Source organism: Neomonachus schauinslandi, chromosome 2 (assembly GCF_002201575.2).
Source record: "Neomonachus schauinslandi chromosome 2, ASM220157v2, whole genome shotgun sequence".
Classification (NCBI taxonomy): domain Eukaryota; kingdom Metazoa; phylum Chordata; class Mammalia; order Carnivora; family Phocidae; genus Neomonachus; species Neomonachus schauinslandi.
The window spans coordinates 60,240,403-60,254,607 of NC_058404.1; the positions used below are offsets into that span (position 1 = coordinate 60,240,403).

Genomic DNA, 14,205 nt, shown 5'->3' on the forward strand with positions numbered 1-14,205 from the left:
TATATATATATATATATATATATATATATATATATATATATATGGGAAATTGAGAAAGAGAAAGACAGAGACAGACAGAAATAGAGAGAGAAAGAGACAGAGATTGAGAGAGAGAATAATGATCCCAACTATAGGGTAGAAGAGACTTGTTTACACTGAAGTAGCCCTCAGTTATCTGGTTGGAACTCATCAGTCTAAATTGCACAACCTTTAGGAAGGAATTCCATTTCCTTTTTGTAAAATGTCTAGACAGATTCTCTCTCAAGTGGTGTATACCACAGACAGTGGCCAGGGGAAGTGATAAACTTTTTCAGCTCCCTAATTCACTTTTTATCTTTTCCCAACTTTCTAGATTTACTAATCCAAAGGTTAAATCAGAGGCTCAAAACTGAAGAGCCACTAATGTAGAAGTTGGGAGTCAATGGGAAATCTTCAAAATATTTAAAAAATCTAAAAGAAATTATACATTTAATTATATATATAATTATTTATACATAAGCATTATGAATTACCATGAGACTTCTGATCTTCAAAAAGACTATTAAAGGAGATTATACTAAGATACCTCTTTTTACTTCCATTTTCTATTGTAATTTAAGTATTTTCTATGAAATGCATATTATTTTATACTTGTAGAGTGTGTTTTACATTTTAAGAGAAATGTACTGTGGGCGCCTGGGTGGCTCAATCGTTAAGTGTCTGCCTTCGGCTCAGTTCATGATCCCAGGGTCCTGGAGTAGAGCCCTGCATCGGCCTCCCGCTCAGCGGGAAGCCTGCTTCTCCCACTCCCCCTGCTTGTGTTCCCTCTCTCTCTCTGTGTCTCTCTCTATCAAATAAATAAAATCTTAAAAGAAAAAAAAGAAAAATGTACTGTGAAACCTTATAAGTTTTTAATTTTTAAGTAAACTTTATTAATTTTCCTTGGCTTCTTATAAAATCTAAGTCTCTGTTCACCCTCATTTTTTGATATCCTCTATTGGAAGGAAAACTTTACTACATTGAAAAGCTATTTCTAAGTTAAACACACAAACACAATTTAATGTTCCAACCCTAGAAATTGAAATTAATAAATAATACTTTATACTATAAAGTCATAATCCAAATTAGATAAAACCCCACGATGACGTAAATTAGTGCATTGTTTTAAAATATGTATATCTATATAGATATTACTTTATATACAAATGCACATGCTCACATATAGACTTTATCAATAATAAAGCATTATTGTTTAATTTCACAGAAAAGGAACTGCAATTATGAATACAATTGATTGTCCTATTACACTGAAAAAACATTGTTCACTGATTATTTCCCCCCTGACTTATTTTCTGTCATGAGTAATTTTCAGAACTGTGTGGTGTTCTTGTTTTTTTTTTTCTGGAATATAAGAATCTTTGCTTTAAAAAAATCCACTGCAATCTTGATTCTGAGATGTCAGTACTTTTAAGTGGTTTATAGCTCAACCATTTAAGAGGCACAGAGATATTAAGAGGTTATTTGCACACTGGTCATTGACATTTTACAAAATAGAAGTAGAACTGGAGTGGAGTCAAATGGGGTTGAAGACAGGAGAAATTAGATTTAAACAATGGGGTGATAGTGTACTTAGGCCTCTTTTCATATCGGCCCTCTCATTCAGTAGATGTGTAATGGTAATCCCTCTAAGTCTGGGTATCCTTGTCTCTACAAGGAGGGGATATAGCCTTCGGGTTCCTTGGAAAGCTGACTCCGAGATGGAGGTCAGCACGTGTCTTTTTTTTTTTTTTTTAAAGATTTTATTTATTTATTTGAGAGAGAGAGAACACATGAGAGGGGATAGGGTCAGAGGACGAAGCAGACTCCCTGCGGAGCAGAGAGCCCGATGCGGGACTCGATCCAGGCACTCCAGGATCATGACCTGAGCCGAAGGCAGTCGCCTAACCAACTGAGCCACCCAGGCGCCCCAGCACGTGTCTTATTTATTATGGAGTGGGCTTGGGAGAAACACTTAGGGAAGGGAGAGGAAGGAAGCAGGATTAGGGAGCAGAAGCTGGACTGTGACATAGCTTTAATGGAATGCAAAGTTATCCTAATAAAATACACTTTGTTTCCTACCAGAGAATGTATATTTTTCATCAATAAATTGAAATAAATTTCTATTTGGATATTAAGAAAATAAAAACTTGTTTGATACTAGGATGCAACTCATGGATTTACAATGGGACCGTTGGCTTTCCTTTATTAGGGGCAATGCCTATGCCGATATGAATTTCTGACTGGGAAACTGTTGTTTTAATTTATATTTTGTAGCATCATTTGTTGAAAATTAACAAATTATGACCTTTTTAAATTGAGAGAATTTTTTTAAAGTTTTTGTTTAAATTCCAGTTAGTTAATATACAGTATAATATTAGTTTCAGGTACACAGCACTTCCATAAGACATTGGGTGCTCATCACAAGGACTCTGGGACCATGACCCAAGCTGAAGGCAGACACTTAACCGAGTGAGCCCTCCAGGAGCTACTGAAAATTTTTAATTTAATTGAAAGTCAGTGGATTTGCTTAGTACTATATCACCTTTTTCAAGTGAACAATTTGAAGAAATCCAGTCAGTCCAAATTACCAATCTCTCCTTGATCTGGTGCAGTTAATACTTGGCTTCCTCAACAATGTTTTCCTTAGGAATTTTTATTCCTAATTCAAAACTGAGAATAACTTGGGCACACACACTCATACCGCATAAAAAGGATAAAAAAGAAGTAAAATCCATGTTGTCTGGTAATGAATGGAGAGTTAGTGCTCCAATCTAATATATTTATTAATTCTTGAATTCAATCATACAAAATATGTGTGAAGTACAACACATATTGTTGAGGAATATGTTTTTTAACATATTGTATGATTGAATTCAAGAATTAATAAATAGATTGGAGCACTAACTCTCCATTCATTACCAGACAACATGGTAATTTGTTTTTTTTTTTAAAAGATTTTCTTTATTTATTTGACAGAGAAAGACACAGCGAAAGAGGGAACACAAGCAGAGGGAGTGGGAGAGGGACAAGCAGGCTTCCCACGGAGCAGGGAGCCCGATGCGGGGCTTGATCCCAGGACCCTGGGATCATGACCTGAGCCGAAGGCAGACGCTCAATGACTGAGCCACTCAGGTGCCCCAACATGAAGTTTTAATCATAACAAACATATATTAAGGGAAACCATACCACCTGTCTTTGATTGGACATGTTAATCCACCCCAAATGAAGAAGACAGCAAAATAACATAAGAAAAGAAGGAAAATGAAGTAGTAATTCACTGCCATTGATATCTTAGAAGAAAAATTCATTAATAATGGTCATGCTCTCACTTTAACTATTTTTGTATACAGACTAGTTTTAGACAAGGTAGAAATAATTCTTAATTTTTATCTTTCTTGTGTACAGTAATACAATACTTTAACTTCAGAAAAGTTTTAAAAAACTTTGTTTTTTAAAAAATTAAGCTTTGTAGAATTAAAAAAATAGAAATCTCTGTAAGGTAAATATTTGAATTTGTAATTTCGGGAAAAAATCAGCATATGGCTATGGGTGTGTTTTCCTGAATAGCTGGGGAATATTCTGTATTTTCTTTCCCATACTGAATGCTTCCTTGTTTCCTTGTTATTCTTTATTCACTCAGACTTTTTAAAGAATTTGTTCTTTGCAGCATTTATTCCCAAAAAATCTGACTTGCTTTCCATGTATCATACACAGACCCTTGTTCTAAGACTATAAAGTTGAATAGGACATAGTTCTCATGATTGGGAAACTGAAGCTACTGGGATAGGTGGGTATGTATACACATCCCACATAATATGGTAAGATAGACTAGAAATACATAAAACAGGCTCGGAGGAGAGCAATTCCCATGGAGCAGAAGGAGGCTTTGAAGAGCAGGGTCAATCAGAGGCTTGATGGAACTGATTACTCCCATACTAGCTTTCGTATTAGCTTTTCTGAAATTTGCTTGTTGGAACAACTCAGCAATCAATCAATCAAATACAGGTAAATGTTGGACTGATATTTTTTTACACATACATAGTTTATCAAGGCTGAAAACAAAACAGAAGGAATAAAAGATTAAAATGGAGTTGGGTTCTTTTCATCTCATATGAATTAATTATCCATAATAGGATTAGTTATATAGAAATTTAAAATATAGCTAATATATTCAGATTAAAATTGTATACTATTACATAGTATATAGTATGATGAACATCATCATTCTACAGGTAAGATTAGAAGTAGGACCAAGAAACTTTCAAACAGTCATCTTTTAAAGATCAAAAATGGTGACACAATAAGGTTATGTCAAAAAACTTAAAGCATGAATAAAAATGCAAAGACATTTACCCTTTAAAGTACTTTTAAGAAATAATGCAGGACATTTTATTTGTTCCTTTTTTAATTCATTGCTATCCCTTGGGACATTCTCTATTTTTGTGCCCAAAATAGTCAGCCTCATAGATTTCCTGTTTATTGCCATAAATGTCTTCATTCTTCCATCTTCTGTTGCTCACTGGCCTGTTTTGGTTGCAGCTTTTTAAGTCTCATTTTCACATTGATAGCTGATCTCCAAACTTGTTTCATCTTTGAGGACAAACAACTGGATATATTTTACATCGACCCTTGATATTAAGGGGAGTTATCTGATGGAGGTCTAGCCAATGAAATGTGAGCAAAAGTGATGGACATCACAGCGAGGCCCATAAAAATTCCCAGGAACAATCCTCCAGTGTCTTTCTGTTTTTGTAGATTGAGGACAGGCATGATGAAATTAGAGGGAAGGTGGAAAGCTAGATTAGCCACTAGATGGAAAGAGACTGAGTCTCTGAATCACTTCTTGGAGGAGTGCTGTATTCTGATCAGTAGCACCTGTTCTGGTCTCCATGTGAGCTTGAGAAATGGCATTTACTTTATGTTTTGGGCCATGTATTACCAGAAAGAGATGAGCTCAGTAAATAATTGGCTGGTTTGCAAGCAGAAATAAAAGAGAGTAGAGAAAAGTCCAGGTATTTGGTGTCTCTAACAGTTCAAAGGGGAAACCACTGACTCTAAGCAATCTTGACGAAGATTTGAAAAGCAAACATCTTTTAAGACTCACCGCTGCAGCAAGTATCTGACTAAATTTATTATCTGAGAGGACTTTCAAGGAACTGGCTTTAGGTCGTGAAAAACAAGAAATATGGTCAGGGAGAGTGAAAGGATGCAGAGAAATATGTCTAGGAGAGAAGTTTGGGTATGGCTAAGTGGTATACAGTATTCCCTGGAAGCAATTACCTTAGAATTCTTCTAAGTTTCTTAGATATTTACATTTTCAAGGACATCATGAATCCAGATTAAAGGAAAGTGGACTACTCAAGCTGCAAACAAACTGCTAGATCTCTAAATTTGCCACAATCGAGCTGTGAAAGAGATACAACCCTCACAGAGGATATACTGCACAGTACCACTTCAGATAAACCAGAAGAGGATACAGGACAAGGAAGAATATCTAGAGTTTGGCAATAGTGGCCATAGAAATGTTTAGGTTAAAAAAAATCTAGCGACTCATAGAGGCAGTTGGTACAGGAGTGGCTCAGGGAAAAGGAAGAAAGAACATTCCATGTTCTATCCCATGTTTCCATCTGGTGATTTGGACTCCCCTCCTGAACGTGTGGGGCCCTGGGTTTCCCAGGTCCTCTGGCAGCATTCTCACCCTAGTCTCCTCCTTCTTGGTCTTTTGCTCTCTTTCTAGGTATTGCTCTTCCACCTCTTATTCCCTAAAAGGGCTATCATTTATTCTTTTTTCTTTAAAGGCAATGAAGTCTTTTCTTAATTTTACATCCCCATGTATAAAATTCTATCTACTTAATGTTTCTAAGTGAAATTTTGTGCTAACTACCAACTACTTGGCTATGTTCTTGACATAAAGAGAAAAGTTTGGGGGATTTATTTTTTTAAATTTTATTTATTTATTTGTCAGAGAGAGAGAGAGAGAGAGAAAGAATACACAAGCAGGGGGGAAGAGCAGGTCGAGGGAGAAGCAGGCTCCCCGCTGAGCAGGGAGCCCGATGCAGGACTCGATCCCAGGACCCTGGGATCATGACCTGACCAGAAGGCAGACACTTAACCAACAGAGCCACCCAAGCATCCCAAGTTTGGGGGATTTAGAAGTGCTTCTTTCATTACACACACACACACACACACACACACACACACACTCATACAACATAAACCAAACCAAAATACTGGTTCTTGAGACATTTTTCCCAGCTATGAACTTTTAGATTTTCTTTCTTTTTTTTTAAAATTTTATTTTATTATGTTATGTTAATCACCATACATTACATCATTAGTTTTTGATGTAGTGTTCCATGATTGTTTGCTGTGAATTGTGCAAGACTGATGAATCACAGACCTGTACCTCTGAAACAAATAATACATTATATGTTAAAAAAAAAGATAGTAGATTTTTTTTTTGATAGTAAAGAACTGCACATTGATTCTTTTTACATTCCTGAATGTCTTTGCTGAATTGGATGACAGGCATATTTAAGAATATGCATAAAACAAAGATTAATTATATCTAAAAATATTATTACAATGCTAGTATGTGGGATGTTTTCAAGAAATACTAATTGAATGAAATAATTACGTACCATCTTATCAGTGCAGAAAAACAAAATAAGTGTCAAATTTTAATTTTAATTTGAAGTAGTGTTCTTTTGTGGTGATGAATGGTACCACAGAATTTTCAGAGGCAGTGCTGAGGATCATATGCTGGCACTTGGGAGTCTAAAGGATTCAATTCAAATTCTGGATTTCTACTTATTAGCTCTTTAGACAGGGAGCTAGAACCTAATATAATTATTTATGTATGTGTCTATAATCATAATTGTCTTATATATAGTAGATTTTTTTAGAATAGAAATGGTGTATTATTCATATTCATTTGTTTCTATATCCAAGCCAAGTTTCTATTATAGTGCTTTGAATTTAGCTGGTATTCAGTAAATATTATTATACAGAATTTACTTTTAAACTGGAGTTTTCTGTCCTAGTTTTTGAAAATGAAACATATATATTTTTTACTAGTGCAAAATGGTGTGAATTTTTGAATTTCATACCTGGACCAGGTTCATGAGCGTATCTCTGAAGTGTCCTGAGGTCTCTGAGTAAATGTCTTCTTGAAGGTTGCTGCTATATTCTAGGAAAAAACTTCCATGTTAAAGGTGTGATTTTTTATAGAACCACATATCAACATATTTTGAGTAAGTTAATATTATTTCCTCAGTTGTGAGGGGAAAGTACAGGAAATACAATCAATCTGTTGACATTTCTTTGTCTTTTACTGCCTTCTACTCAGATGAAGTCAATCTCCTAAAGAGTCCACCAAGGAAATGTGGACACCTAACAGTAACATAGGCACAAGTCTGTTTTCTTAAAAAGCTATTATCTTTATTCCAAAATTGAAAAACAACACGAGAGTCATTGCACATTCTCTAATTCTCAAAATTCGGAATTCTGCATTCTATTTCCATAGACTGCTACGCAGCCTAGCACTTTCCCCAAGTGCTTTGTTTCCTTTAATATTTTAAATGAAGGTTCTTACTTCATTCCCTTTGGGAAATTCCCCTTGTTCTTGCTCAAATGCAGCAGAGGTAACTGTCTAGAATAGTTTCTTGACATTCAGTGAGAGGTAATACATGATGCGATGCAACTTAAGGCATTAAACTTTTTGAAAATGAAAATAGTTAACTTTTCTACTTTTAAAATGTGTAAAAATCTGATTTTGAGATAGATCACAGTGATTACAAGATTTACATAAAGTGAAGTAGTTAACCATATTTGTCAAATTTGCTAAGCAGTTATTGTTCTTTGCTCTATTTTGTCTAGACACCTGGTTTCTCCTGGGTAAGAAATAAAATGGTCCTTACACATGGTGCTGGGCACTTGCCTGAATTAATGTAAACACTCACCTCATAGAAACTTGCAATTATTTTCCTGGAAACTTTGCTTAACTTGATTGTCTAGAGAATCGGTTCAGTTTTGATAACCTAATCATCAATTTTACTTAGTGAGTTAATTGGTCTTGAGTGAGTGATATTTCAAATATAAGGGTGTCTTAGAAAATTTTTAAAAACACATAAACTGGAATATTTTGTGTGCTATTTGAAAAATATAAAGCTTATATGTGTGTAAAATATATGTACATATGTATACTTCCTTACGCAAACAGTAGGCTTCTCGCATCTGGAAAATTTCTCCATCTGTTCTTGAAGCTAAAATATCAATGAGGCAATTTTCTTCAGTGCCTGCTCCCTGTAATACAGAGAAAGGGTGAAATATAAAGGCATTTGTATTGGGAATAATAGTGCATCTTATGTATAATAAGGATTTACAACATTCCTGGTATTCTGAGAGGCGGCGGAGGAGAAAGAAAGCGTGTTTGGGATAAAGATAGGCCCAATTCAGTTGTGGCTCTGCTATTTACTAGCCACTTGACCCTGGGAGGATACTATTTTCTGAAACTCTGTTCCTTCATTTAGAATAAAACAACATAGGCATTTCTAAATGATGTGGAAAAAGATGTTTGAACAAGGCTCATGACACTGATTTTTTTTGCTACTAGAATATCAGTCTTTGGAAAGCTGAAATTAGAACCAGGGTCTCCTAGTTTCCTAAAGATGTTTCAGGGCCGGCTCCCTGCCTCTCCCTAAATGTGGATTTTTGTACCATCTGTCTAAGCATTGGACTGGGTACTTTCTACGGTCTCTTACAGCTATATGCATCTATTTTTCTGTGCTAGTGATCATAAAGACAACACCTCTTCCAGGAAGTTTCATAAATCCTTACCATTCCATGTGATACGGATAAAATATAACAGTTTATCTAAACAGTAACCTGAGACTTCCTTCTTATAGTTTGTAGTCACATCATTTTGCAAGAGGTAGGAATTGCCATATGCAACTTATAAAAAAGCGATTGGTTGAAATGCATATGAATTTTATACAATGTCTATTCTCATCTGCAAATAGGATGGCCAAAATCCAGATTCCCTTAATTTGTTCCTCTTTCCTCTTTCCTGTCACACATTGTTCACAGATTGAGTAATCTGGTCATTGGCAGGCATGGTATTGGAATGATTGCAGCAGTTCTGCAGGTGTTTAATATCAGTATTTGGAAAGATGTAAAAAGCCTTTTGTACCCCATCTGTAGCCAACAAAGTCTCTAACAAATCTGTAGTCAATTTATTTCATGGAAATGACTTTCCTGTAAGGACATTATTTTTAATTCTTCAGAAGTAAAGTTTTTATACACTTGAGCAATGGTTTTTGTAAAGGACTCTTAGGGTCACAAAAATAAAGATGTCATTTATATTTTGTCTCTGACTCAGTTTCCCATTTTTACTTAGTGAGTCCAATTTTTACAAATAGTTTAAAGAGGTTCACATGACTTAGAACATTTTTGCTTAATTTATGAATACATACTAGGGAGAGATGAATATGAACAACCCTGGAAGCTTATTTAGTTTTTTCTTTTGGTAGTTTGGCATAGAGCTGGGTCAGTGGATCTGAGTTTGTACAGCAAAAGAACAGGCTGATCCCAGCTACTAAGGTATAGAAGCCCCTCTTCTTAACAGGGTCACTTCTCCTGAGCACGACATTTTCGTTGTTTTATTTTTGCTCAGATATTCCCTCCCCAACCCCTGATCACATACAGCAACATCACAGGGCAGTTTCCTCTCTACTGAAATACTGCCTTGTACTTATTACAGATATATATATTTAAAGATTTTATTTATTTGACAGAAAGAGACACAGTGAGAGAGGGAACATAAGCAGGAGAAGTGGGAGAGGGAGAAGCAGGCTTCCCGCTGAGCAGGGAGCCCGATGCGGGGCTCCATCCCAGGACCCTGGGATCATGACCTGAGCCGAAGGCAGATGCTTAAGGACTGAGCCACCCAGGCACCCCTATTATAGGTATATTTTTGTGTCAGACCACTACCTTCATGGCATGCCAGAGTTCGTGAGCATCGTAAGATGGCGGTGGGTACATGAGGCCAACCATGACATCTTTGAAGTGATCTGAAAGCTTCTCCTTCAGGTCACCAATTAGGTCCTATGGATGGAAAAGTAAATATTTTTATTACATTAGTTACCAATTTTACAAGAGAAATGAGATAATTACAGAAAGTCATCTACTAGGACTTCCTTTTCTATGTTCATTTCATGTAGCAAAAAGCCTGGTTTTGATGCACATATATGCACACACATGCACATAAAAATATGCACATACAGGGATTATAGGAACGATGGACTTGAGGGTTTGGAGATGACTGATGTAATCACATCTCTGCATGAGAGGTCATCTACATGGACATTTTAGTCGTGTAAACATAAAATGATCTTCTTTCCCCAATTCTAACACCAACTTCTCTGTTGATCTCATTATGAAAATAAGTAAAAATTGAAACCTAAAAACATTGTGTTTTTAGTTCTTAGTTTTCTTGTGTGGAATTAATTTAACATTAGACCTTAAATAAAATGTGCATTTTATCTTATCATTGCAGCAGTGTCTTTTAGCAGGAGTTTCTGGTTATCCTATTGCCAAAAAGCTTGTGTAAATGAATTAAGTAATCTAAGAACTTTCATCAAATAGCCACATTAATACATACATTTTTTAAATATTGAAAGTTAAACACTTAAGGAGAAAAAGAAGCATGCTGAATGTTTGTTCTTGGAATACATATTATAAAAGTATGAAATTGATCATTTTAATTTTGACTTTTATTTTACTAGCGTAGAATGGATATTTAAAAAACATATGTTAGGGGTGCCTAAGTGGCTCAGTCGGTTAAGCTTCTGCCTTCGGCTCAGGTCATGGTCTTGGGGTCCTGGGATGGAGCCTGGGTTGGAGCCTCAATTCAGGCTCCCTGCTCAGCAGGGGAGCTACTTCTCCCTCTCCCTCCACCCCTCTCCTTCTCCCTCTTCCCGCCCCCCGCTCATGCTCTTTCTCTCAAATAAATAAAATCTTTAAAAAAATATGTTAGTTGTATTTTTTGTAAGGTTACAAAGATATCTGAAAGATGTTTAAAACTTAACATTTCTTGCTAAAATATATAGAGTATATTCAGTTTTACTTTAAAAATATGCAATATTTTAGTTTGGAGGTGATTCAATAATAGAATTCAAGTTAAAGATGCCAATGAGGCATAATAAGCTCTATTGGAATAAAAAAATGAAATAGTCATTATTTTCATTTTATTTACTATAATCTGACAACACCATTCCTATATTGTGGATTTTCTTTTTAGCAAATAAAAGCACTTATCCATAAGGTGGTAACTGGTAATACAGAGAATCTGTTGAATTTTTGCTAGGGTCAGTACAGTTCATTTAATGAGCAATTAATACATGTCTAGAGTTGTGTCAGGTGCTTGGAGTATATACCAGAAGCATAAGATCCCCTCTTCCATAGAACTTATATTGTATTTAATTCCCTCCTTATGCACCATTGACTATTTCTAATTTCTTTACCAAATGGTTGTTAAGGTGATACGAGCCAGGCACTCTTCTAGGTACTGGGGCTATATCAATGAATAAAACATATATATTATATATATACATATGAGCCTGTGAAACATATTCTTATGCATTCTCATGCAGGAGCATAAAAATTTTTTTGAAGGAAAGATCGCAGTTATTCAATACTGTTTGATTTAATACTGTTTCCAAGACATAGTGTTAGGTGCTGGAGAAATGCAACAGAGTCTCTGTTTTCAAGGAGATTCACATTCCACAAACCCAGAGATAACAAGTAAAAAATGAGCTAATACACTTTCTAAGGCTTTCAAATGTCATTTTTCACAGCATAAGATCCTAAAGTAGTAGTACAAAACAGTTAGAAGAATTCAGATAAAAGATCAGAATAGATTTATAGGATTAGGGAACTAGGTCACTTTTAGACCAGAAAGGACAAGTAACACTGTGACAGGAGATGCAGAAGCCATTTGTATGGTTAATTTTATGTGTCAGCCTTGTTGGGTCACAGTACCCAGATATCAGGTCACACATGATTCTCGATGTTTTTGTGAAGGTATTTTGTAGATGAGATTTTTACATCAGTAGGCTTTGAGTAAAGCATTATTCTCCAAAACATGGGTGGCCCTCATCCAGTCAGTTAACAGCTTTAATAGAAAAAGGCTAACCTCCCTTGAAGAAGAGAGAAGTCTGCCAAGAGACCATCCTTGGAATTCAATTGCTGCTCTTCCCTGAGACTCCAGCTTGCAGGCCTACCTATGGATTTCTGAGTTTGCCAGCCACCATGACCACATGAGCTAATTCCTGAAAATCTCTCTCTCTCTCTCTCTAGCTAGACAGAGATAGATCATGTCACTCTCCTTGAACTGTTTTCCATTGCTCTTACAGGAGATTTTGAGCTCCTTATTATATCCTTGCTATAAGGTCTTACATGACTTGGAAAGGGAGAGAGCGAGTGAGGGAGAGGGATTGAGGGGGAGAGAGAGAGATAGAGATTTTTTTTTTCCTTTAATTTGATATGTAGCAGTAGGTGTGGTTCTGGATGGCAGGGCAGGGCCAGGATGGGCTGGGATGTGCTGAGCGTCAGAGGTGACTCAGAGGACGGCTGAACCAGGCCTGCGGACTGCGCAGGTGAACAACTCTCCCCAGAGGGAGCCCCATCTCGCGGGATCTCGGAGCTCCTCCACCGGAGCCCAGCGCCGGCGGGGGATTCCTGTGATGAGAAACACCTGCGTACCGCAGGTGCCAGAGACCCCCTTCCCAGGCTCGTCCGTAAGGAGTCTGGCTCACGTCACCTATCAAGCAGATGTGCACATATATTCATATTATGTTGGTTCTGTTTCTCTGGAGAACCCTGACTAATCCACATTCGAAAAGGTAAGTCAGTAAAAGAGCAGTGCGCAGCTGGTGGGTAGTCCTTGTGTCTGCGTATGTGTGTTTTCGTATGTGGTTGTGAATAAGTCATTCTGAAGGGACTGAAAGATCCACTTGAGGAGAAGATGAGTATTAAATTAGACTTATAGCACAGAATTATGTGGTGACTGGATCTTTGCTCCTGTGGGAACTCAGGAAGCAGGGCAGCTTTTGGTGACAAAGGAACTCTAAGCTTATGTTCCTTTAATTCACCAAATAATTATGCTTCTTAAAATGATGATTTTTTAAAAAAAGATTTTATTTATTTATTTGAGAGAGAGCGAACTCATGAGCAGGGGGAGGGACAGAGGGAGAGGGAGAAGCAGGCTCCCTGTTGAGCAGAGAGCCCCATGTGGGGTTCCAGCCCCTGAGGTCATGACCTAAGGTGAAGGCAGAGGCTTAACTGACTGAGCCACAGAGGTGCCCCAAAAGTGATGATTTTTTTCTCAGTATGCATTATCAAGAGATATAAATCTTGATTAGTATTACTATTTTAACTTTAATTTCTACTTAAAAATTTTCAATGTAGTATCTTTTATGTAAAAAAAAAACAACAACAAAAAACCCCCCAAAACAACAAAATACCAAACCTGTGCCCTTGGAATTATTTCCACGAATAATTTCCCATTATTTAGTTGTTTTAAACATCTAGGATACAATGCTTACTTTTTTTCTTAATGGTCTCTCTCAGATAAAATTTTAAGAAAATACTTTTTTAAATGGACTCACAAATTCATGTAGGGACTCTATCAAAGTCTGCAATTGACCTAATAACTACCTTTTATTAAAAAATTACAAAGTAATTTTAATCTCCCTTACTCTTCCTCATCTCTAAGTCAATTCTACCTTGCATAGATGTTTTGAGGGTGAAGTCGAGTAGGTGTGGTACTTGGCTCTTGACAACCTACACTCAAACTTCAACTTTGTCCTTAGGATCATGCTTTCTGTCTTAGACATGAAAATAGAAGATTAACTCCCCAGCTATGCTGTCCTGACTGGGCTTTCTTTGCTTTCTCAATCCTCTGCCCATTCACTCTTTCCCATGCCCACCTGTAGCTCCTTGAGATGTTTCCTTCAATATGGCTTGTAATGTGCCTCTTTGTGAATTTGTTCTCTCACTACAACACAATTAACTTCAAAACTAATGATAAAAATGTATCTGGAGAATCCCAAATATTTCGAAGTTAAAAAATGTATTTCTGCATGATCCAAGGATAAAATTATAAATCACAAGGAAGTTAGAAAATAC

General features: G+C 36.4%; 1 protein-coding gene across 1 annotated transcript in view; it reads right to left on the reverse strand.

Moving 5' to 3' along the window:
• ANXA10 (annexin A10) overlaps nt 1–14,205 on the reverse strand; it is an 89,773-nt gene that overhangs the window by 16,721 nt on the left and 58,847 nt on the right. The window contains exons 4-6 of the mRNA XM_021698745.1: nt 10,009–10,122; nt 8,232–8,322; nt 7,128–7,207 (exon numbers count right to left, since the gene is read on the reverse strand). Coding sequence (XP_021554420.1) covers nt 7,128–7,207; nt 8,232–8,322; nt 10,009–10,122 — 285 coding nt within the window. The remainder of the gene's footprint in view (nt 1–7,127; nt 7,208–8,231; nt 8,323–10,008; nt 10,123–14,205) is intronic.